Genomic DNA, 24158 nt, shown 5'->3' on the forward strand with positions numbered 1-24158 from the left:
CTGAAAGACCACAGAAACAGAAAATAAATTAGGAAAGCCTTCCAAATAGTTTTAATGGGGGTTAGGAGTGTGGCCCCTACCAATAGGTCTAGCATGCACAAAGCCCTAGGTTTGATTCCTTGGTACCATATACACACAAAAAAAGCCAGAAGAGTCACTGTGGCTCAAGTGTAGAGTAGTAGGCTTGAAAAACCTCAATAATAGTTCCCAGCCCTTGAGTATAAGCCCCAGGACTTAAACTCAAGATCTATAAGGCATTCCTAGACCCCTAGACCCCTGATAGTTGTGAAAGATAAAATCTTATAGGGATTTGTGAATTTGAGAAAGATACTGGCTGCTAGGTAGGCTAAGTGACTCATTTCTGTATACCAACACTTTATAGTATTCCTGAGATCCAAAATTCATGGCAAACATCTATACAGGATTGTTCTCTTTAGAGACTCTTCCATTCTGTTATTCTGTAGGCTAGCTTGTAATCCAGCAAAGTCTCTATTGTTAAAAAAGTCATTAATATCATGGGTCTCCTCTGGAAGGCAATCAAGTTAAGAAAATGACAGATGACTGAGAAGTAAAAGTGTAAGGTGAAAACCAATAATAAAAAGGGCAGAGATAGCAGTGATACGAAGAGGTAAAGGCAAGATTTGTATAGTGCGGTTTAGATAAGCATATCTTTGAAGACCTTGGAAAGAATAATTTGTAGAGTCATTAGAATAGAAGATAGGAATGAGAAATTCAATGTAATTTAGCTAAAGCAAAGGAAAAAGCTCAAAACTATCTGATCTTTAAAAAATACCTAACTGTAGGGAAAGAAGAAATTAAACTACCCATATTCGCAGATGCCATGATCCTCTACTTGAGTGACCCAACAAGCTACACTCCCAAACTCCTAGAATTAATAAACTACTTTAGCAAAGTGGCAGGATACAAAATTAACCTTCAGAAGTCAGTAGCCTTCTTGTACACCAACAATACACAAACAGAAGGCCAAATCAAGAAAATGATCCCATTCGCAATAGCCCCCAAAAGAATAAAATACTTAGGAATTAACTTAACCAAAGATGTAAAGTAATTATTTAATGAAAACTATAAAAGCCTAATGAAAGAAATTAAAGAGGACACTACGAAATGGAAAGACATCCTATGCTCATGGCTAGGGAGGACCAACATAGTGAAAATGGCTATACTGCCAAAAATGATATACAAACTCAATGCAACCCCTGTCAAAATTCCAAAGACATTCTTTACTGAAAGAGAAGATAAAATCCAAAGGTTCATATGGAACAAGAAAAGACCTAGAATAGCCAAAACAATTCTAGGCACAAAGAGTAATGAAGGTGGTATTACAATACCAGCCATAGTAACAAAAACCACATGGTATTGGCACAAAAATAGACTAGAAGATCAATGGAACAGAATAGAAGAACCAGAAATACAACCACATACCTATAGTCAACTTGTATTTGACAAAGGAGCCAAAGATATACAGTAGAACAAACACAGTCTATTCAATTATTGGTGCTGGCAAAACTGGGCAGCCACATGCAGAAAACTAAAAATTGACCCTAGCCTTTCGCCATGCACAAGCATTAACTCAAAGTGGATCAAAACCCTCAATGTCAGACCGGGAACCGTGAAACTGCTACATGACAGAGTAGGAGAAACACTGGAACTCATAGGCACAGGCAAAAGATTCCTGAAGAGAATCTCAGGGTCACAACAGATTGGAGACAGACTCGATAAATTGGACTACCTAAATTAAAAAGTTTCTGCACAGATAAAAGCATAGTTGCAAAAGTAGAGACAGCGAACCAACTGGGAAAAGATATTTACCAATAATACATCAGACATGCTTAATATCCAGTATCTACAGGGAACTCAAGAAAATAATCCCCCCCCAAACCCAACAAACCATTCACTAAATGGGCAAGGGAAATAAAGAGAGACTTACCAGAAGAGGAGATTAAAATGGCAGAAAAGCATATGAGAAAATGTTCATCATCCATGGTCATAAAGGAAATGCAAATAAAAACAACCCTAAGATACCACTTTACTCCAATAAGAATGGCCAAGATTTTGAACTCAAACAATGACAGATGCTGGCGGGGTTGTGGAGAAAAAGGAACCCTACTACACTGCTTGGTGGGATTGTAATCTAGTTCAGCCACTCTGGAAAGCAGGGTGGAGGTTTCCTAAAGAACTGAAAACTGACCCTCCCTATTATCCCGCCATACCACTTCTGGGCATCTACCCTGAACATCATAACCCAAGATATTTATAAGAACACCTGCTCAGCTATGTTTATCTTTGCACTATTCGCAATAGCCAGGTGATGAAAACAACCCAGATGCCCTACTGCAGATGAATGGATACAGAAAATGTGGTATATATATACAATGGAATTCTACATAACCAACAGACAAGATAAAATAATGGCATTTGCAGGGAAGTGGATGAATCTAGAGTGAATCATGTTGAGTGAGACAAGTCAAGTCCTAAGAAACAAAAGGCACATGGTATCCTTAATATGTGACTATTAGATCCAAAGAGTACAAGAGCAAGGACTCAATATTTGCATACCCAATTCTATGGACATTGTATTGGAAATATAAACTGCCGGGGCCAACCGGCAGCAAACCAGGGTTCGCAGATTGGGGATCCTGAAATAGGGGGCAAGGACTAGGAAGAAATAGAAGAGAGACAGACACACCGGATCCGGGATGTCCGCAGTCCAGGTAAAGACTGCCACGTTTATTTTTCACTCCCGCTTCTTCCCTCCTCCACACCCAGGCAACCTCCAGGTGTTACATTCATATGGTAAATCTCAGGTCATTTACATAGAATAAGGCCAGAAAACAATAAGACAATAAAGCCATTGTCTGATGCAAGTCAAGGTACAGTTTGATTCCACTCTGGCTCCCAACAATAAACATAACTACATAGACATAAAAACCTATGACTCTATAGACATAATGTTTTATTTCATAAATTAATATGTATCTATGATATACAAACCCTTAGCCTAATTCTGATTATGTTCTAAAAACTAAGTGCCAGTGATTGTATATAGATTCCCTTCTTGAACACTTGTTTGTTGAACATGTCATTTGTAATATGATGTAAAAATCAATGTTAATGAATTATTTAGTTAAAAAATTAAATGACAAAAATTACTTAACTGAAGTGAGATCTTTGTATTGTTTTTTGTATTTTTTTTGTATTCTTTTCTATTCCTCACCTCTCTTTCTTCATGTGGGGTTTGTCCATCCAATCGACAATACTCATAACCACGCCACATACAATAATCCTCCAAAATATCCAGCAGTCGAGTCATCTGACTGAAAATGAGGACCCTTGAACCTACAATATTTCACCAGAACAGCAAGTTATATAACTTGTGTACGGTATGAAAATGTCATAATAAAATATTTTATACAACTAATGTGATTTTTTTTTGCCAGTCCTGGAACTTAAACTCAAGGCCTGGGCAGGGTCCTTGGACTACTCAATACTAGCAACTCTACCACTTAGCCACAGCAGCACTTTTGGGCTTTTTCTCTGTATATGGTACCCAGGAATTGAACACCCAGGGCTTCATGCATGTTAGGCAAGCATTTTACCAACTAAGCCATGCTCCTGGTTCACGAATTATTTTCTAAATTATTAACAGATTTAAAAATAAGAGGTCAAGTGCCAGTGGCTCAAACTTTAATCCTAGCCATTCAGGAGGCTGTGATCTGAAGCCTACAATGGGAAAGGCAAGTTTCTGAGACCATCTCCAATTAATCACCAGAAAAACAAAAGTGGTGCTGATGCTCAAAGTGATAGAGTGTTAGCTTTGAAAGACCTCAGTGACAGTGCCCAAGCTCAGATCTGTTTCAAGCCCCACAACCGACAAAAAAAAACCAAAACTGTATTCATTGAATGCAATATAAATACACAGCTCATGAACATTACACTATACACACACATATATCCAAGTATATTGCACAAAATTATACATTTGTAAGCTATACATTTTAAAGTCATTGAAAATCACACACACAAAAATGACTTAAGTTCTGATTTTACTTTAACCTGAAGTAACAAGTCGGTGTGATCTCTCATTGGAATAATTAAATAATCTCTCACTTAGACTTCTAATTTCTCATTTTCAATAGACCCGACATATACACATTCACACATACACACATACACACATATAAGGTTTCAGTCATGTTCCTAACATACAACTCGTGTATGTGTGTGTGTGTGTGTGTGTGTGTGTGTGTGTGCACGCCAGTACTAGAGTTTGAACTCAAGACACTGAGCACTGTCCTTAGGGATTTTTTTGCACAAAGATTACACTCTTACCACGTGCAACACAGCTCCACTTTCAGCTTTCTTGGGTGCTTACTTGGAGACAAGTCTCACCAACTTTCCTGCCTGGGCTGGCTTCAAACAGCAATCTTTACATCTGAGCTTCCTGACTAGCTAGGATCAGGGGGTATGAGCCACTGGTGCTCAGCTAACATACATATCACTGGTCTGCCACCAAAATAAAAGTCTAGGGTTGGGAATTTGGCTTAGCGGAAGAGTGCTTGCCTAGCATGCATGAAGATCCAGTTGGATTCCTTAGTACCACATACATAAAAAAAGCCGAAAGTGGTGCTGTGGCTAATGTGGTAGAGCCCTAGCCTTGAGAAAGCCCAAAGGGAGTGCTCAGCCCCTGAGTTCAAGATGCAGGACAGGTAAATAAATAATAACTAAAATACAGTCTGAACTTCTCAAAGTGAAGTTTCAAAGACATTTGGAAAACAATGGTTTAAAAAAAAAACACTTGAGGCCAGGAGTTTGGCCTAGTGGTAGAGTGCTTGCCTAGCATGCACGAAGACCCGGGTTCAACTCCTCGGCACCACATACATAGAAAAAAGCTGGAAGTGGTGCTGAGGCTTAAGTGGTAGAGCTCTAGCCTTGAGAAAGTCCAAGGACAGTGCTCAGGCCCTGAGCTCAAGCCCAGGACTGGCAAAAAAAAAAAAAACACTTGAGAATATGGCCCCATAATGTTAGTAAATTATAATACCAACATCTCCCTAATTCCATTCCTTGCCTTTACACTTGTTCCACTACCCTTGAAAGTCCTTCCCTTGTTTTTTCCAATTTCAGATTGCTACCCGTTCTCCAGTCCTCACCTCAAACACCATCTCTGTGAACAACTCTCCCAATTTCTAGTTTCTTATCATACCATAGCACTGATCACAAAAAATTGCAACTACTCCTTCTCATTATAATGTGAGCTTCTCCAAAGAATGACCATTATTATTGTCATCATTATACACTCAATCTGTAGGACAATTCCTGGTAAATAGTTTCTACTCAGTGTTTGTTGTGTGGACTGATGAATATGGAAAATATTACCTGTATAAAATCCTTACTATGGGGCTGGGAGTACAGCCTAGTGGTTCAGTGCTTGGCTGGCATACACGAAGCCCTTGGTTCAATTCCTCAGTATCACATACACAGAAAAAGCTACAACTAGCACTGTGGATTAAGTGCCAGAGCGCTTGCCTTGAGAAAAAAGTATCCAAGGACAGGACCCAGGCCCTGAGTTCAAGACCCAGAACTAGCGAACAAAAAATTCTTACTATGAACTTATCCCAGGCTAACTTCAAGTCATTACTCATGACTGTAATCCTAGATACTCAGGAGGCAAAGATCTGAGGATCATAGTTCAAAGCCAGCCAGGGAAAGAAAGTCCCTGAGAGTCTTATCTCCAATTAACCACCAGAAAATTCGAACTGGCACTGTGGCTCAAGTGGCAGAGCTGAAGAGCTGAAGAGCTCACAGGACAGCACCCAGGCCCAGAGTTCAAGCCCCATAACCAAACAAAAAAATCATTACTCACCTTGTTCTTTTTTTTTGCTCTTTTTTTTATTGTAATTAGTAAAAGGGTTACATGATATTTGCTAGATAGAAGGTGCATTAATTCACATACATTGATACCCTTTCACATGTCTTGGTACCCGTTTCCCTCCCCCCCACACCTCCACTCACCCTGTTCTTTAAGTCTGGCCAACAGTTTATCCAGAACTACCATTTTACCACTATTGTTCACAATATGCTCATCAGTGGTATAAGGTGGACCAGGCTCAGCACCATCAAACAGATAGGGATGATTACAGCACTTTCGAAGCTGCATCAGAATGTTTAAGAGTCGCATCTTGTCCATCTTGCCAGAAGAGTTTAAAACATCAATATCTTTCATCAGGATTTTTGTATACCTAAAATTTTAACAATTAACCACTGATCATTCAAAGCCAACAGCATGAAACATTCCTTCCTTTGGTTATCAGATTAGATACCACAAAAGTGGAGAACATGTATACAGCATACACAAGACACTGGGTTTCATCTCTGCACCAATTTAAAGATAAATTGACTGCACACTAAATTTGATCAGGAAAACCAGGAAGCTAAGGAAAGCTTTAACATTTTAATAAACATGACCAGTCCTACTTTATTTATTATCTGAAGTTGCAAACAACTGATAATTATTCAGAAACTATTACACCTGATCCAATAACAACAATCCTTTGCTAAAAGTTGGCATCTACTTCTACTTATCTGAGTTAAAAATATTTGTGTTAAAATATAATCTCAATCCCAACTTATCTTCCCAAGTCATTTTTATCTCAATATCTTTCATTAATTTTTCTAGAATTTCTCTCAAGCAAAAAAGAGACATTCCCCACTAAATCATTAAAACTCTAAAGTAAATACTAACAGTATCCACATTGTATAGATGGAAATTCAAGCAGTTGAGAAAAGCTAAACTTAGATTAATAATGAGGAGAAAAGCAAGGTTTGATCTTATACATGAGTCCAAAGACTAGAGTCTTAACCACTACTCTATACTGGCTAGTATTATAAACAAATCATTATATATTTTATTTATACAAGCAATATTTTGTTTTTCCTTTAGTAAAAATGAATTGCTACGTTATCATTCCCCGTATTCTGAACCTGCTCAAGGTTCTTTTTTTTTTTGCCAGTCCTGGGCTTGAGCTCAGGGCCTGAGCACTGTCCTTGGACTTTCTCAAGGCTAGAGCTCTACCACTTGAGCCTCAGCACCACTTCCAGCTTTTTTCTATGTATGTGGTACCGAGGAATCGAACCCGGGTCTTCATGCATGCTAGGCAAGCACTTTAACCACTAGGCCAAACTCCCGGCCCCTCAAGGTTCTTTTACAATATCCATTATCCCTAGGCAAGATTCTTATCTTAACTATTACTATGATTATTGCTATTTTCACTGATGGAAAAAGTAATAGTAACTAATGAGTATGTCACTGGCATTATCCCCTTTAGTCCTAATAGCCTCATAAGCTAAATATCATCAGTCTCCATCTTATAGAAACTTAGATTAGGAATGTTAGAAAGGAAACTTAGGTTATGTAACAGAATGAAAGAAAACCCAGCTATAAAGAGGGAACACATTAGAGAATTCCATAGAGAGGATAGACTTTCTCAAAATACCCTATGCATCTATGGCATTTTAACATGGAATTATTCTGTACTATCAATGAATCCTGAATTTAAAACCAATAAAATACAATGAGTGAGATTCACACATATTGCTATAGATTTCAAAACCTCTAATCCCTCCCAGAAGTTAAATAAAATACTTCTCAGTTTTCTACTTAAACATTTGACCTACTTAATTACCATTAAAACATAAAATGTCATTTTGAAATAAAGACAAAACTAAACAATGGCAAAGTTAATGGTGAATAAATCCTTTTACTCAAATAAATGTCAGTGGTAATGAAGTGGCTCACCATTCTCGCTGCATCTTACTCAGGCCCAAGTAAATCTTTATTTCCTTTTTGGGAGGCAGACTCTTCTCTACATCAGTTTTTATACGGCGTAACAAAAATGGTTTTAAAACCTAAAAGGACATAATTGTTTTTTATAAAACTGCATAAAATGTTGAATTCAACATTAATAATTTGAATGTGAAACTTATTTGCTATTGTATAATCTGATGCCACCAACAGCAGTTGCCCATTTTTTTTTTTAGTAAAGAACCAGAAAGAGCTAGGCGTGGTGGCTCACACCTGTAATCCTAACTACTCAGGAGACTAAGATCCGAGGATCATAGTTCCAAGCCAGCCCAGGCACTAAAATCTATGAGACTCTTGTCTCCAATTAACCATCAGAAAACCGGAAGTGGCATTGTGGCACAAGGGGTAGGGCAGCGGCCTTGAGCTGAACAGCTCAGTCAGCACCCAGGCCCATAGTTCAAGCTCCATTACAGACAAAAAAAAGAAGAACCAACAAGTAAGGAATGGCACATTATAGTATCAAAATTTGTGTGCAAGCCAGATACAAGATCATGTGTGTAATCCTAGATACTCAGGCACTGAGTATCTGCCAGCCAGAGCAGAAATGTCTCCAAGACTCATCTCGAATTAACCACTCAAAAACCAGAAGTTGTGCTATTGCTCAAGTGTTAAGAGCGCTAGTCTTGAGCATAAGGAGTCACAGGAATAGCACCCAGCCCCTGATTTCAAAGTCCTGCAACAACAAAAAAATAATTGTGTACATAAAAGCCAATTTCAATAATTCTTGTTTCTCAGGAGGCAAAGCCAGCCCTTCAAAGCTTAGTGAAGGGGCCAGCAGTTTAGCCTAGTGGTAGAGTGCTTGCCTAGCATGCACAAGGACATGGGTTTGACTCCTTGGTACCACATACATAGAAAAAAAAGCCAGAAGTGGTGTTGTGGCTCAAGTGGTAGAGCTCTAGCCTTGCGAAAGCCCAAAGACAGTGCTCAGGCCCTGAGCTCAAGCCCAGAACTGGCAAAAAATGTTGTTATTCTAAGGTGACTTTGACAAGTTTAAACTACATTTACAGAAAGACTGTAAAAGTAGTGGAAATTCAAAGTTAAAAGTCCCCAGGGAGGCAGATGTGGTGGCTCAGGCCTGTAATCCAAGCTAATAAGGAGGATGAGATCTGAGGTTCAAGGTTCAAACCCAGCCAGGGCACAAAAGTCCATGAGACTCTTACCTCCAATTAACCACTAGAAAACTGAAAGTGGCACTGTAGCTCAAAGGTTAGGGTGGAAGTCTTAAGCTGAAGAGCTCAGGGACAGTGCCTAGGCCCACAGTTCAAACCCTATGACTGACAAAAAAGTTCCAAGGGGACCCGGAGCTTCCTGGTACAGTAAATTGTGCTGAACACTCCATACACTATGCTTCCTCTATATATAGGTGACTAGAATAAAGTTGAATTAAATAATGAGGCACAGCAAATCTTGAACAATGGACCACAGCACATTAGCTTTTTCTTAAATATATAAAAAAAAAGAGCTTACAGTTGTAAAAATGCATCATCTGTAGCTCAGAGGCATCTCTCAAGAACTTGAAAGCCATTCTCAGGAACAGAATCACCCAAAGAGACAGACTTTTAGTCTCCAAGACTCCAGGTGAGGACAGAATATTAATGTAAATGATTAACAGCGAGGTCACAGCTGGACTAATCTCCCAGATACTAACCAACTCTTGCATGTTTAGTTTTCTGATTCTGGCCTCTGTTCTCCCTTGGTTACTTCATTTATGTACTTTTAATTTTTTTTCGAGGTCACACAGGTGAACACTATATTATTAGTCTCCCACTCGATGTGATGTAACAACTTTAACCGATTATCATGATAGTGGTTGCCTATGACTTGAAGCTTGAAAGATGCTTTTGTTAAACTTACTGGGCACGTGCAAGTGATAATAGGTGATTGTTTGGTATTAGGAGAGTAAAATCTTCACCTTCAGATCAAACCAATATCACTATTTCCTGACAGGTATCCCATGAAGACTCAAGAAAATTGATCATGTATGCTCAGGTCACTTGTTACTTCCCCTCCCATCACTTTTCCTCACAGTTTAAGCCTAGTTCTTTATCCCATAAATAACCCCAAACCCTGTTCTCATGAGGAAGGTGAGAGCTGGGTCTTCCATCTCCATATTTGGCTACCTTGCATATAACTCCTACCTGGTTCCAGAAAGGGAAAGTGATGATTTCAGTGATTAGAATACTGTGCATCGCAAGCAAAATAGGCCCAATTTCGTACGAGATCCAGTTTAGATCTAATAAGGGACATACCTGAGTATATTTACATGTTGAGGGAGAAAAGCTTGTATAGAGAAGTGAGAAAAAAATTTATCCAATTAAAAGGATAAATCATGGAGACAAGTCCATAAGAGGAAAGGAGTCAAAAACGCCTACTCACCCAAAAAAAAGATTTACTCCTCTACTGAGACAGAAGGCTAATGAAAAGTGCTGGGATTTTGGCCTAATGGTAGACTGCTTGCCTAGCATGCACAAATACCCAGGTTCAATTCCTTGGTACCACATACATTTAAAAAAATTCTAGGGCAGGGAGTTTGGCCTAGTGGTTAAAGTGCTTGCCTAGCATGCATGAAGGCCCAGGTTCGATTCCTAGGTACCACATACATAGAAAAAAGCCAGAAGTGGTGCTGAGGCTCAAGTGATAGAGCTCTAGCCTTTAGAAAGTCCAAGGACAGTGCTCACGCCCTGAGCACAAGCCCAGGATTGGCAAAAAAAAAAGAAAAAAAATTCTAGAAGTGGTGGTGTGGCTCAAGTGGTAGAGCTCCAGCATTGAGAAAGCCCAAGGACAGTGCTCATGCCCTGAGTTCAAGTCTCAGGACTGGCAAAAAAAGAAGGCAAATAAAGATAGAAATATCCTTGGAAGGTAGACATGTCTGAAGGTGTTTTTACCTAATGGCCTCTGTTTTCCTCTATTCTCTATTTTGTTCTATTTTCTACTGTTTTCCCAGGAGATACCTGGGACAGAAGTCTGAAGGATATTGACAAAGGCCTGAAATGGTCATTACAAGAAATGGGAAAGAAAGCTGTAAAAGACCATGTTGACGCAGCACCAGTATTGTTAGAGGACATAAATCAAATTAGTTTCAAGTGAGGTAGCATTGTGCAATCTGTCTTATCAATCCTGAGAGGCCAACTACACAGATGGCTCTGCTAACAAGGGGTAGTAGCAGGATTAACCCACAATACAGAAGTGAATGCATTATTCCTGATAGACTCTACTTTGTTCTCATAAGTCAGTACTGTTACTATGGCTTGACTCATTGAATACCCTTTCCCCAAAGAGATCTTCCCAATATTCTGCCGACCAGGGGGCCAAGATTGCGGTCTAGTGATAAGAGTGCTTGCCAAGCATTCACAAGGCCCTTAGTTGGTTTCTCAGTATATCATACACACAGGTGGCTCAAGTAGTAGAGTGCTACCCTTGATAAAGCTCAAGGACAGTGCCCATGCCCTGAGTTCAAGCCTTAGGACTGGCAAAAAAAATTAAAAAAACAACAACAATAATGTTCTCCAGTGCATTCTACATCCCAGAAACTGAATCTACATATGAAAAACCATTCCCCCACCTTCTTAGGCTCTTGCTGGACAGGGGAAGAAATAGGCTCAAATAATAACTCTTTAAAACTCTTTGAACTCTGGAAAATCTGAAGATAGGAGCTACCTGTGACCTTGCCCCCATAACACTGCCTGTCTCCTGACTCTCAGGTCACCAAGACCTCCCTCTTCAATTTTCCATTAGAGTCCCTCTGGTCTATCCTCATGACAATTCCAGGGGTTTTCAGGGCAAGTTGAACACATGCATAAGGAAGCAAAGGTGTTTGGCAGTGCTAATGAAAACAGTGGTTCCAGAAATGAGTTTGAAAAGCCAAATGGAGACAAAAGGAGTTCAGGGGCAAAACAAATACAGCAGCAACTAGAGTGGAAGACCTAGATGGATATAAGAAATTATCATGAAAGATGGAAAATGGTTTTAATCAGTGTGAGGGAGTAACTTGGGGATAAACACAAGGCCTGGAGGGAAAAGTTCATGCATAACCGTGGAAAAGCTTAAAACTCAAAACGAGGCTATGGGCTATGGGCAATAATACCTGTGTGCTGTGAAGGGTAAACAAGCTCTGTAGGAGATGACCTCATTATCATGAGGGAGAATAAGGATAAAAGCTATTCCACAGAGAGCCTGAGGATATGGCATAGAATGTGCTGGCCAAAGAGCTAGACAGAGAAGCTAAGAGAAATAAGCAATGAGATTGAACTTAGAAACAAACACAAAGTTCAAACCTATTGTTTTCTACTTTTCTATATTTTATATAAATAAATATATGTGTGTGTCTATGTGTGTATGAATATGTGTATGTGTGTGTGTGTGTATTCCATGATTTAATGTTTTGTCAGTTACTTACCACATGAAGTCTTTCCACAAGTTTTTGATCACCAAGACAGTTTTTAGTGTCAAACCAAGAATCAAAGTCCTGCGGTGGGATGAAAATGATACAGTAAGTATACAACTTTTAAAATAACATATTCTATCTTCATAAAACCGATACAAAACCAATTCATTTTTAAAGTACCTTCAGCTGGGCACCAGTGGATCATGTCTGTAATTTAGCTACTTAGGAGGCTGAAATATGAGTGATGTTTGTATTTCAAAGCCAGCCTGGACAGAAATGTCCGTGAAATTCCTATCATCAATTAACTACCAAAAAGCCAGAAGTGAAGCTGTGGCTCAAGTGGAAGAGCACCAGTCCTGAAATAAAAAGCTGTAATACAGAACTTGGGCCCCGAGTTCAAGTCCCACTACCAGAAGAAAAAAGTTCATTCAAAAATATGTGGCCAAAAAAAAAAAAATATGTGGCCTAGGGCCAGGAGAGTGCTCACCTAGCAAACATGATGCCCTGGGTTCAATTCCTCAGTATCACATACACAGAAAAGGCCAGAAGCGCAGCTATGGCTCAAGAGGCAGAGAAGCAGGGCACTAGCACAGTGCTTAGGCCGAGTTCAAGCCCCAGAACTGGCAAAAAAAATTATGTGGACTAGGAATGTAGCTCAAACCTATTGGTAGCACTTTAATCCTGGCATTAATCCCCAATACCACAAAAAACCTCTACAGCAAAGGCTTGTATTATTTACTTCTAGATAGTAGGTAAAACACTAGAACAGTTAAAAAAAACCGTTAAACCATATTCTATCAACATATTTATTTTTCCTTTAGAAAATGCTTCCTGCTGATCACCAGTGGCCTCTAAGCCTACCTGTTCAGGAGGATGTGATCTGAGGTTCACAGTTCAAAGCCAGCCTGGTCAGTAAAGTACATGAGACCATTATCTGAATTAACTACCAGAAAAACAGAAGTAGCACTGTGGCTTAAAGTGACAGAGCACTAGCCTTAAGTAGAAAACTCAAAGACAGTGCTCAGGACCTGAGGTCAAAGCCCCATAACCTACAAAAAAAAGTTTCCCTATACCATGGTAATGACACATCTAGTTAAAAAAGTAAGAATAAAAACATAAAATCACAGTCAAATATCTATGCATAATTCAATTTGGTTTGTTGTTCTAGTTTAACTTTCTTCTGATGATAAAATATATAATTCACACATTTGCATTACACCAGTTTTGAAATCAAACTATGAGCTTTTAGCACTCATGAAATGTGCATGAAACATGAAACAATAATAAAAGATCACTTACATCCCCCACCTGCCACACTAGTATAATGTTTAAAGCATCTCTAGTTTAATGAAAAGAAAATGTTTATCACAATATTCTGAACTCAGTCTACCTCTTAAGTTGTAATAGCCAAAGTTTAACAGACATGTTCATGTCAAAGAAGAAAATCACAGCTACTCAGAAAGCTGAGATCTAAGGATCAAGGTTCTAAGCCAGCCCAGGCAGGAAAGGTCATGAGATTTTCTGTACCTCCAATTAACTACAAAATAAAGCTAGACATGGAACTGTGGTTCAAGTTCTAGAGTGCTAGCTAGCCTTGGGTGAAAAATCAGACTCAAAGTGCAACCATCTGAGTTCAAGTGCCAGTACCAGCACAAAAGCAAAAAATTGCAAAATGAAGAGTTACAAAGTTTAGTCTATATTTTATTCCTGTGAGCTTGTACAAATGTTGGCTTGTACTCAGAGTACAAGTTGAGCACACTAAATTTAACCCCTATCACCAGGATCCCAAAAAAGTATGGCTGAAACTTACATCTGCAGAATTAAAAACATCAGGCAATAAAAAGTTGAGCAGTGCCCAGAGTTCATGTAGATTATTTTGCAAAGGTGTTCCCGTTAGAAGTAAGCGGTTAGTTGACTTGAACTCACGAACAATCTCTGAAAGCTAAAATATAATAGTTAAATGAACACGTGTCCTTAATTGGAATGTTCAACATTCAGTCAATATCCAGCCAATACATTTTCTTAATAATGTAAGAAATGAAAATTAACTTTCTCTGGGAAAACATCAGTTTGGGCAACTGTGCTACATACAGTGCTCTACAACTATACAAATATTTAAAGCATATTTATACTTGGAAGAACCAAGAACTTGAAGATACCCCTCCCATAATTTGAAAATTATGTAATGTAGGCTATTATTTTATACAGTAATATCTTCTCAGCAACTATGCTCAACTGCATACCTAATCAAGATCCATCAAAGCCTGATCACAATTTTTTAGCATGAGAATTGCACCTACTTTCTCTAATAACTTGTGTGAGCTTCCTAAATTAAGAGCAAAAATTACCACAAAAGAAGGCTCATGCCTGTAAATCCTATCTACTTTGCATTTAAGAGTTCAGGGGATCACCATTCTAAGCCAGCCCAAAGAATAAAAGTTAAGACTCCATCAGACTACGTAGCTAGGCATGGTGGCATCTACCGAACATCTCAGAAACAAGGAAGCACAAGTCAGAGGATAACAGCCCAGGCAAGCACAATCATAATGAGAAACTCTGTCTTAAAAACAATCACCACCACATGTAGAACTACTTAAACAAAATATAAATATTTTTTAGAATTATAGGCTCTTTTTGGACAAGTTCAAGTTTTATGAATGGTCTTAAGACAGACAATTCCAGTGCCTAGTTTCACAGGGGGCAGTTCTTGTACATAAAGAACAATTGCAAACTCTTAATTTTGACTAGAATAGTAAATACCATAGCAGAAATGAAAATTTTAAGGCACGGGTCACTGCATTTGTATTTACACGGGCCATAAGTAAATATACATCTTTTCTTCATTAGTACAACTTAAATAGAGGTTAAACATTAAGGCAGTGATGATTCTAAAATATGAAAATCTATGTTAAGGCTTCATGTTTGCTGAAACCCACATTCATAGGCAACGACGACCAGAGCTGAGCTAAGGTTTATGTTCTGGGTTGAGTTTGCCTGGAAGGACATAGACATGTTATTAAACTGTTATCAAGTTCTGTGCACTAGAGTAGACGGGATATGCTAATAGTAAGAACATCCAATTGCTCTAACAAGTCATGAGTTCCTTCTTCTGTTTGATTTCGAGGACATAGGAAAAGGAAGACTAGGATTCAAGATAAACTTAAGAGAACTCACAGCTGCATTCATCCTTACTGGCCTGAAAGTTGGGCAACAAACCATGAATTCTGCCTACTAAACAGAGAACCCCTCGCTCTGCTATGCTTTCACCTTGAATAGTGAAGCACTAGATATTCTCCTTTTTTTGAGGAATAAAACCTTTTTTATTCTTTTACTGTAAAGGTGATGATATACTGGGGGATTACAGTTACATAAATCAGGTATTGAGTACATTTAAAAAAATTTATACAAAGGTTATTTCACATTTGAGATGGATCTATTGTATAAATGCCAGCCTCAAGGCAAAATACTGGATCAAAGTGTTACCTCATTCAAGGGAAACTGAGCCAAGGATGGAAGAAAAGGCCCTTGCTAAACTGTAGACTGAACTCTTGCCCTATCAAGCTTAGGGATGCCAAGTATTGAGATTGCACTGGGGCCACAAATACACTTTTCTCTTCCCACTTTGTCCTTTTCAACACTTACAGGGGCAAACTCATATGTAGCCTATGAGAATACTATAGGAAGCAACCCCTGGGCCTCACATGGAAAATACACACACACACACACACACACACACACACACACACACACACACACACACACCTACAGACAACACACATATCTCCTGCCCTGTTATCTCAAGAATGTATTGTTTTGTTTGCATGCTACTGGAATTGCTGATAGCTGGTATCCCCTGGTTAGCTTCAGAATGGGATTGGACATGAGGGAGACCAAAGCCATGCAGGAAGGGGAGAGGATTTAAGGTTAAGTTAATCAAGCCCACGTAAAGGAAGCTTCCATACAAACCTAAAAGGACTGGCTTTGGAGCACTTCTAGATAACTGCCCATGTATATGGAGGTCCCTGGAGGTAGGCATGTCAGGAGAGGAAGTGCAGGCCAGTTTATAATTTTAAAAAAATAGCACCAAAAAGGGACCAGAGAAACACAGCTCAAGGGGTAGTGCCTGCCTAGCAAATGTGAAGCCCTGAGTTCCATCTCCAGTACTGCCACAAAAAAATGAGATCAAAAGTAAGAAAGAACAGTGTTAACAAGAACACACATTTTTATCATGCTCTTACATAATTATTCTCTAACATGCATTCACTTATCAAGTATTAGTTTCAATTTGAAATTAATATGTTCCACCTGGTGATTTTGCTCCAGTTCTGTCCCTGTTTTCCCCAAAGTATCCCAGTGATCCAAAGAGAGGCTCATCAAAATAATTGAAGCTTTTTCTACTGTTGATAAAGTTGAATGGCAAGATATATTGATTTTTTTCAACGTTAACACAATACTAATTCACATAAGTTATATAATACCAGGAAATTTTTTTCTAATCCATATGAACACACATAAGGCATTTCTTCAATAAAAAAAAGTCAGGGCTGGGAGTTTGACCTAGTGGTAGAGTGCTTGCCTAACATGCATGAAGACCTGGGTTCGAGTCCTCAGTATCACATACATCGAAAAAAAACCAGAAATGGTGCTCAGGCTCAAGTAGTAGAGCTCTACCCTTGAGAAAGTGCAAGGACAGTGCTCAGGCTCTGAGCCCAAGCCCAGGACTGGCAAAAAAAGTCAATGCATATGATGTTGGTATACAAAGACTGTGATAATAATGTAGCATTAATAGGCTACAACAGGAGATTTCAAATGAGCATCCAATTTTCTTTACACTAAAATTTGTGCTTGACTTCTATTTACTCAATATTCACAATAATTCACATTTTAACACCAATTTTGTAAACTGAACTTCATTCATCCACAACCTTCTATTACTTTTGAATACAAAAATGTGAACAAACAAACCTGGGTAATTTACTAAGAACTTACCTTAGACTTTTCATTTTTTATTCTGTGAGCTTCATCAATGACCAGGTATCGCCAGTGAAACTTTTTGAATACAGATTTCTCTTTAATTACCATCTCATAAGAAGTAACACAAACATCCCACTCTCCTGGCATCATCTCATCACGAATAAAAGCGGCCTAATTAAAAATAAAGTTCCTTACATTACAAACCGCTGATAACATCATCACACATTTCAAGTGCCAGAAAATAAAAGTTTGAGAGACTAAAGGATCATTTAGTAACATCCATTTAGACGAAGAAAACTAGGATCCAATTGCTTTCATGGTCAATCACATAGATATGAAGCTAACATTATTCACCAACAGAAATGAAACAAAGATATCCCTTAATAAGTATTAACACTGAATGAACTAGAAAAGTTCACATCAACAGAAGATTACTAATTATTAGGCTGTCTTCAATCACAAATGTGCCAAAAAGACAGACAAAACGTTTTCTAAACACCAGTCTTATGAAGAAACTGAGGGACAGAGCCCAGGCCCTGAGGTCAAGTCCCAGTGCTGCCAGTTATGATGATTTTACAGAAGATTAACATTTTACAAATGCAAACTTCTTAATGGCAATGACCATGAAGAAGTAAGAATGACTAATTTCATTTAGAGAAATATTAGGCACAGGAAACAACCATAAGCTTATAATTCTAAATTTATGTACTCAATATTTCAATATTTAAATTATTTATAGATTATATCTGAGTAATTTTCCTTCAAGCAAAATAATGAGGAAAAGACTACATAATTCATTACGCTATCCTGCTTTTGAGAATCTTTGCTAATATATCTAAATATGTAAAAGAAATTTTAAATTATGTTCTCTGGAGACAAATTAGAGACAAATTTTAATACTATGTTTTGTAAACAAATATAGTATATTTTTGTGTTTTGTATAGTGTCTTTCAGAAAAATTCAACAGTTGTAAAATAATTATGGCTTACCAGATTGACAAATGGCTAATTGAGATACTCAAAACAAGTTTGTGATATTTTCTGAGGATATAAAAACATGTACATGTTTTGCATAAACAAAAAAATAAAGCTCTGTACGCACAGATGCTCCACTTGCAATATATACGTGTGATTGTGTGCACCAAGTTAAAAGTTAACATTTGTAGCCAGATATGTTGGCTCATGCCTATCCACTAGCTAATCAGGAGATGGGAGACCTGAAGTTCTAGAGTTCAAAACATTTAGTAAGAATTCCAAGTCAATGGAAAAACAGGGTGTGGTAAAACACATTTATAGTTCACTCTGAATCAAATTCCATGAGCAGTTCCTTCCCCAACCCCAAGACACCAACCATAAAAACAACTTTCAAAAGCAAAAATGTGGATGGAAGTGGTGCTGTCGTTCAAGAGGTAGGGTGGTAGCCTTGAGCTAAAAAGCTCAGGGACAGCAGCCAGACCTAGAGTTCATGCCCCACGATGCACACACACACACACACACACACGGAGAATGGTCTAGACACTGGTGGCTCTCACCTGGAACCCTAGCTAAAAACAGTAGGTGAAGATGTGAAGACTGATGTTACCTTCATAGCCAATTGGGACAGGAAAGTCCATGAGATTCATATCTCCAATAAAGCAGAAAGTACTGCTGTGGCTCAAGTGGCACAGCACTAGCCTTAAACACACTAGAGGCTCAGGGACAGGACTCAGATGCTGAGTTCAAGCCCCAGGCCCAGAAAAAAATGCAAATTGGGATGTGGACATGGCTAGAATGATAGTGCTTGTTAGCAAGCATACCACCCCTTTTTTCAAACCCCATTACTAGGGGAAATAAAGTAGAAACTTTTAAATAGAAAATAATTTGATAATCAGAATTTATATATTTCTGGCTTCAAAATAGTCACTGTTAAGACATACTGCCAATAAAATAAGATATTTGTTTTGTTGTTGTTGTTTTCATAAAAAAAAAGTCACTTGGACAGGAGTCTGACCCAGTGGTAGAGTGCTTGCTTAGAACCTCAGTACCACAAGAAAAAGCCAGAAGTGGTGCTGTGGCTCAAGTGGTAGCTCTCTAGCCTTGAAGAAGCCCAAGGACAGTGCTCAGGCACTGAGCTCAAGCTCAGGACTGGCAAAAAAAAGTCACTTTAAAGTACAATTTAAAAATGCTTAAGCACCAGGCACAGGTGGCTAATGCTTGTAAATCTTAGCTATTCAAGAGAGGATGAAATCAGAAGATCATAGCTCAAAGCCAACCAAGGTAGCAAAGTTTATGAGAATATAATCTCCAATTAATCACCAAAATGCTGAAAATGGAGCTGTGAATCAAGTGGTGGAACACTAGCCTTCAGCACAAAATCTCTGGGACAAGGTCCAGTCCCTGAGTTTAAAATCCAGGACAAATACACACACACACACACACACACACACACACACACACACACACACACACACACACACACACACACACAGAAGCTTAGGTTATTGAGTTAGTTCAAACTAAATGAAGATGATGCATGATAAATTGCTTCATAAGATATTGTGGTCATTAAATAAGTTCATGCTAATTGTAACAGACATTGCTTCAATGGACATACAACTAAAGCCTTTTAAAACTTGTTTCTCACTTACTCTCACTTCTTTGTCTCCAACAAAACAAATAACACGAAGAGCAGGAACCCATCGTTTGAATTCATTCATCCAATTGTGTAAAGTAGACTTTGGAACTAAAACCATGTGTGGTCCGGGAAGATTTCGATAATGTTTCAGATAGCCAAGCAAAGCAATGGTTTGTAAGGTCTTACCAAGACCCTGCATCATTACAAGAAAAAAGTCCATAAACAAAATTGCTTTAACATAATTAGATAACAATTTAATAAAACAGTAATGACATTAGAGATTTCCTAACCAGCAAACATCAAAAGTTTTATTTTTACCAGATAAAAGTAAACAGGCAGCCCGGTCACTCATGCATGTAATCCTAGCTACTCATGAGGCTGAGATCTGAGGATCAAGGTTCAAAGCCAGCCTGGACACAAAAGGACCTGAGACTCTTATCTCCAATTAACCTCCAGAAAATAGAAGTGGGGCTTGGCTCAAGGGTAGGAGCTCAGGGACAATGCCCAGGCCCAGTGATAGGGCGATATCCTTGAGCTGAAGAGCTCAAGGACAGAACCCAGGCTGAGTTCAAGCCCCATGACCCACCAAAAAAAAGTAAAGAGGCTTTATATTTTGATTTTTTTGTCCGGTCTTGAAGTTTGAAGTCAGGGCCAGGGCACTGTTCTGGGACACTTGTTGCTCAAGGCTAGTGCTCTGCCACCAGAGCCATAGCACCACTTCCAGCTTTTTCTTACTATGTGGCACAGAGGAATTGAACCCAGGGCTTTATGCTTGCTAGGCAAGCATGCTACCACTAAACCAAACTCTCAGCCCCTTATTTTTATTTATTGATATAGTTATTCAATGTGACAGACTTTACTGTGATATCTTCATACATACAAATAATTCTTTCTCAGTTTCCCTTCTCCCTGCCCTAAGGAAGCCTTTTATAAATCATACCAAAAACACACACCCACACACCCACACTTCAAATCAGTACTTACTGTGAAGAAAAAAAAAAGAAATAATGAAATTTCACTCAAAATGTTGCTGAAGAAACAACTTGTATTTTAAGATATTTTTACTCCTAAAAACCGAGCAAAATAACAGATTTTCTAATAGTTACAAATCAAAGAAGAGTGTATTGCATACTTCACAAACTTTTTGTTGCCAGTCTTCCCTATTGCCCTCAACATTATAGCACAGGTATGAAATATTCAGACTGCATCTAAAGAAGTGTGTGACTTCTACTAGCACAATATTGTCTTCAGGCTTGAACAAAATAAATTTTTGCAGCAAGAAAGGGCTTTAAAAATCACCTAGCTGGGCACTGGTGGCTCACACCTGTAATCCAAGCTATTGAGAAGACTGAGATCTAGGAATTATGATTCAATGTCATTCCAGGAAAGAAAGCCCCTGAGACTTATCTCCAATTGACCACATTAAGACTAAAAGTGGAGCTGTGGCTCAAAGTGGTAGAGCAGAAGCCATGAGCAATGAGGTCAGGGGACAGCACCCAGACCCTGAGTTCAAACCCCACAGCTGGAAAAAAATGAGATCATCTATTCTAATTGACTTCTTTTTTTTATTGTAATTAGTAAAAGGGTTACATGATATTTGCCAGATAGAAGGTGCATTAATTCACATACATTGATACCCTTTCACATGTCTTGGTACCCGTTTCCCTCCCCCCCCACACCCCCCCATCCGTCTTGGTTTTCCCCCCTTCCCTATCAAATTTCAAATATCCAAATACAAATAAATTCAATATATCAGATAACAAAGTGAGATACTATACCAATATGAGATAACCAAGGGACAGCAAAGGAGATGAGAGACAACACAGTACATTAAGGACAACAATCATTCATTATATGGCTTTTGTTTCACTATCCTGGAGGTCCTTTCAATTAGCTTCACATTATATGTCCTTATGTATCAAGATTTTGCTCTATTGCAAATCTCTGCTAGTAGAGCCCAAGGTTTCTACTGATTATAACTTCTTTTTTTTTTTAAATTAAATTCATTTATTCAAGTTATAGCTTCACAAAATACAGATTATGTCTTTTTTTTTTGCCAGTCCTTGAGCTCAGGGCTTGAGCACTGTCCTTGGACTTTCTCAAGGCTAGCACTCTACCACTTGAGCCTCAGCACCACTTCCGGCTTTTTGCTATTTATGTGGGGTACCGAGGAATAGAACCTGGGTCTTCGTGCGTGCTAGGCAAGCACTCTACCACTAGGCCAGATTCCCGTCCCCATCTAACTGACTTCTTAAGAATATATTGAGGCCAGGCATGGTGGTTCAGGCCTGTAATCCTAGCTACTCAGGAGGCTAAGCTCTGAGGATCAAGGATCAAAGCCAGCCCAGGCACAAAAGGACCTAAAACTCTTATCTGCAATTAACCTCTAGAAAATGGGAACTGGGGCTTGGCTCAAGCGTAGGATGGTAGCCTTGAGCTGAAGAGCTCAGGGACAGCGCCCAGGCTGAGTTCAAGCCCCATGACCCCGCCCCCCCCACAAAACCATATTGATGAAGATGTATACCTAGGAAGATCAAGGCCATAGGTTCAACCCCCAGCATAGCAAGCAAGCACACACACACACACACACACACACACACACACACACTAAGGCGGGGGTTGGTGGCTCATAACTATAATCCCAGCTACTCAGGAGGCAGAGACCTGAAGATCACAGTTCAAAAGTCAAATAAGAAACTGTAACACTCTTATCACCAATTAACTACCAAAAAGTTGGGAGTAAGACCTGTGGTTCATGTGGGAAGGTGCTAACCCTGAGCAAAAAAGCTCAAGGACAACTCCCAGATCTGAGTTTGAGGAACAGTACTGGCACGCACACCCATGCACACACACAGTGCAACCTACAAGCACACAATATGCTGTCTAGCCTATGAAAACAGCTGTAGCTGTCATTCAGTGGGAGGACAATTGCCTAGCATATATAAGGCTCTCAGTTCTTTTTTTTTTGGAGGAGTGGTTCATGGGACTTGAACTCTGGGCCTGGGCACTGTCCCTGAGCTATTAAGCTCAAGGCTACCACCCTACCCCTGGCCTGGGCACTGTCCCTGAGTCCTTCAGCTCTTGGCAATGGCCCCACCCCTGAGCCAAGCCCCACTTCCTGTTTTCCAGAGATTAAGTGTCTCAGGTCCTTCTTTGCCTGGGCTGGCTTTTAACCTTGATCCTCAGATCTCAGCCCCAAGAGTAGCTAGTAGCTAAGATTATAGGCATGAGCCACCACACCATGCCCGCTTGAGTTATTTAGTTAGTTTTGTTTTTTGTTTTTTGGTTTTTTTTTGCCAGTCCTGGGCTTGAGCTCAGGGCCTGAGTACTGTCCTTGGACTTTCTCAAGGCTAGAGCTCTACCACTTGAGTCTCAGCACCACTTCTGGCTTTTTTCTATGTATGTGGTACCGAGGAATCGAACCCGGGTCTTCATGCATGCTAGGCAAGCACTTTAACCACTAGGCCAAACTCCCGGCCCCTTAGTTATTTTTTTTGTCAGTCCTAGGGCTTAAGCTCAGGGCCCGGGCACTGTCCTTGAACACTTTTTGCTCAAAGCTAGTGTTCTGCCACTTGAACCACAGCACCACTTACAGCTTTTTCTGTGTATGTGGTTCAGGGGAATAGAACCCAGGGCTTTGTGCATGCTAGGCAAGAACTCTAATATACTAGGCCATGCTACAGTCCCAAGGCTCTGAATTCTATATCCAGCAAAAACAAATGAAAATTAATGAACAGAAAATAAAACAGGTTTTGGATCTACCCTCAAAGAATCAACAATTCAATTAACAAATGGGCAGATGACATAAATAGACTTCTCAGAAATAGGAAAAATAGCCTGTAACAGATGCAGGAAGAAATGCTTAACATCTCTAGACATAAATGAAATGCATATCAAAACAACACTGGGCCAGGAACATGGCCTACTGGTAAAGTGCTTGCCTAGCATGCAGGAAGCCCCAGGTTCAATTTGCAGAGCCAAGAAAAATCCCAAAGTGGTGCTGTGGCTCAAGTGGTAGGGTTCTACCTTTGAGGAAAGCCCAAGGACAATGCTTAGGCCGGTGTTCAAGCACTAGGATTGGCAAAAAAAAAAAACCCACTGAGATTTCCACCTCATCCAAGTTAGAATGGCTATCATCCAGAATACAAACATAGGTGGTACAGATATGGGTGAAATGGTACCTCAGCAGACTGTTGGTAGAACTATAAACTTGTTCCACCAGTCTGGAAATCAGTATGGAGGAACAGTACTATCCTATAATGTAGAAATTCCACTCCAAAAGATCATAAACCAGTTTACAATAAAGTC

General features: G+C 39.2%; 1 protein-coding gene across 10 annotated transcripts in view; it reads right to left on the reverse strand.

Moving 5' to 3' along the window:
* Smarca1 (SNF2 related chromatin remodeling ATPase 1) overlaps positions 1 to 24158 on the reverse strand; it is a 90351-nt gene that overhangs the window by 53871 nt on the left and 12322 nt on the right. For all 10 annotated transcript variants that reach the window (XM_090326984.1, XM_090326988.1, XM_090326982.1 and 7 more), the window contains 7 exons: positions 19864 to 20043; positions 17253 to 17408; positions 14074 to 14205; positions 12276 to 12344; positions 7814 to 7923; positions 6031 to 6257; positions 3236 to 3357 (listed from right to left, as the gene is read on the reverse strand). In XM_090326984.1, the coding sequence (XP_090183110.1) occupies positions 3236 to 3357; positions 6031 to 6257; positions 7814 to 7923; positions 12276 to 12344; positions 14074 to 14205; positions 17253 to 17408; positions 19864 to 20043 (996 nt within the window). The remainder of the gene's footprint in view (positions 1 to 3235; positions 3358 to 6030; positions 6258 to 7813; positions 7924 to 12275; positions 12345 to 14073; positions 14206 to 17252; positions 17409 to 19863; positions 20044 to 24158) is intronic.

This window comes from Megascapheus bottae, chromosome X (genome assembly GCF_031878675.1).
Source record: "Megascapheus bottae isolate mThoBot1 chromosome X, mThoBot2.hap1, whole genome shotgun sequence".
Classification (NCBI taxonomy): Eukaryota; Metazoa; Chordata; class Mammalia; order Rodentia; family Geomyidae; genus Megascapheus; species Megascapheus bottae.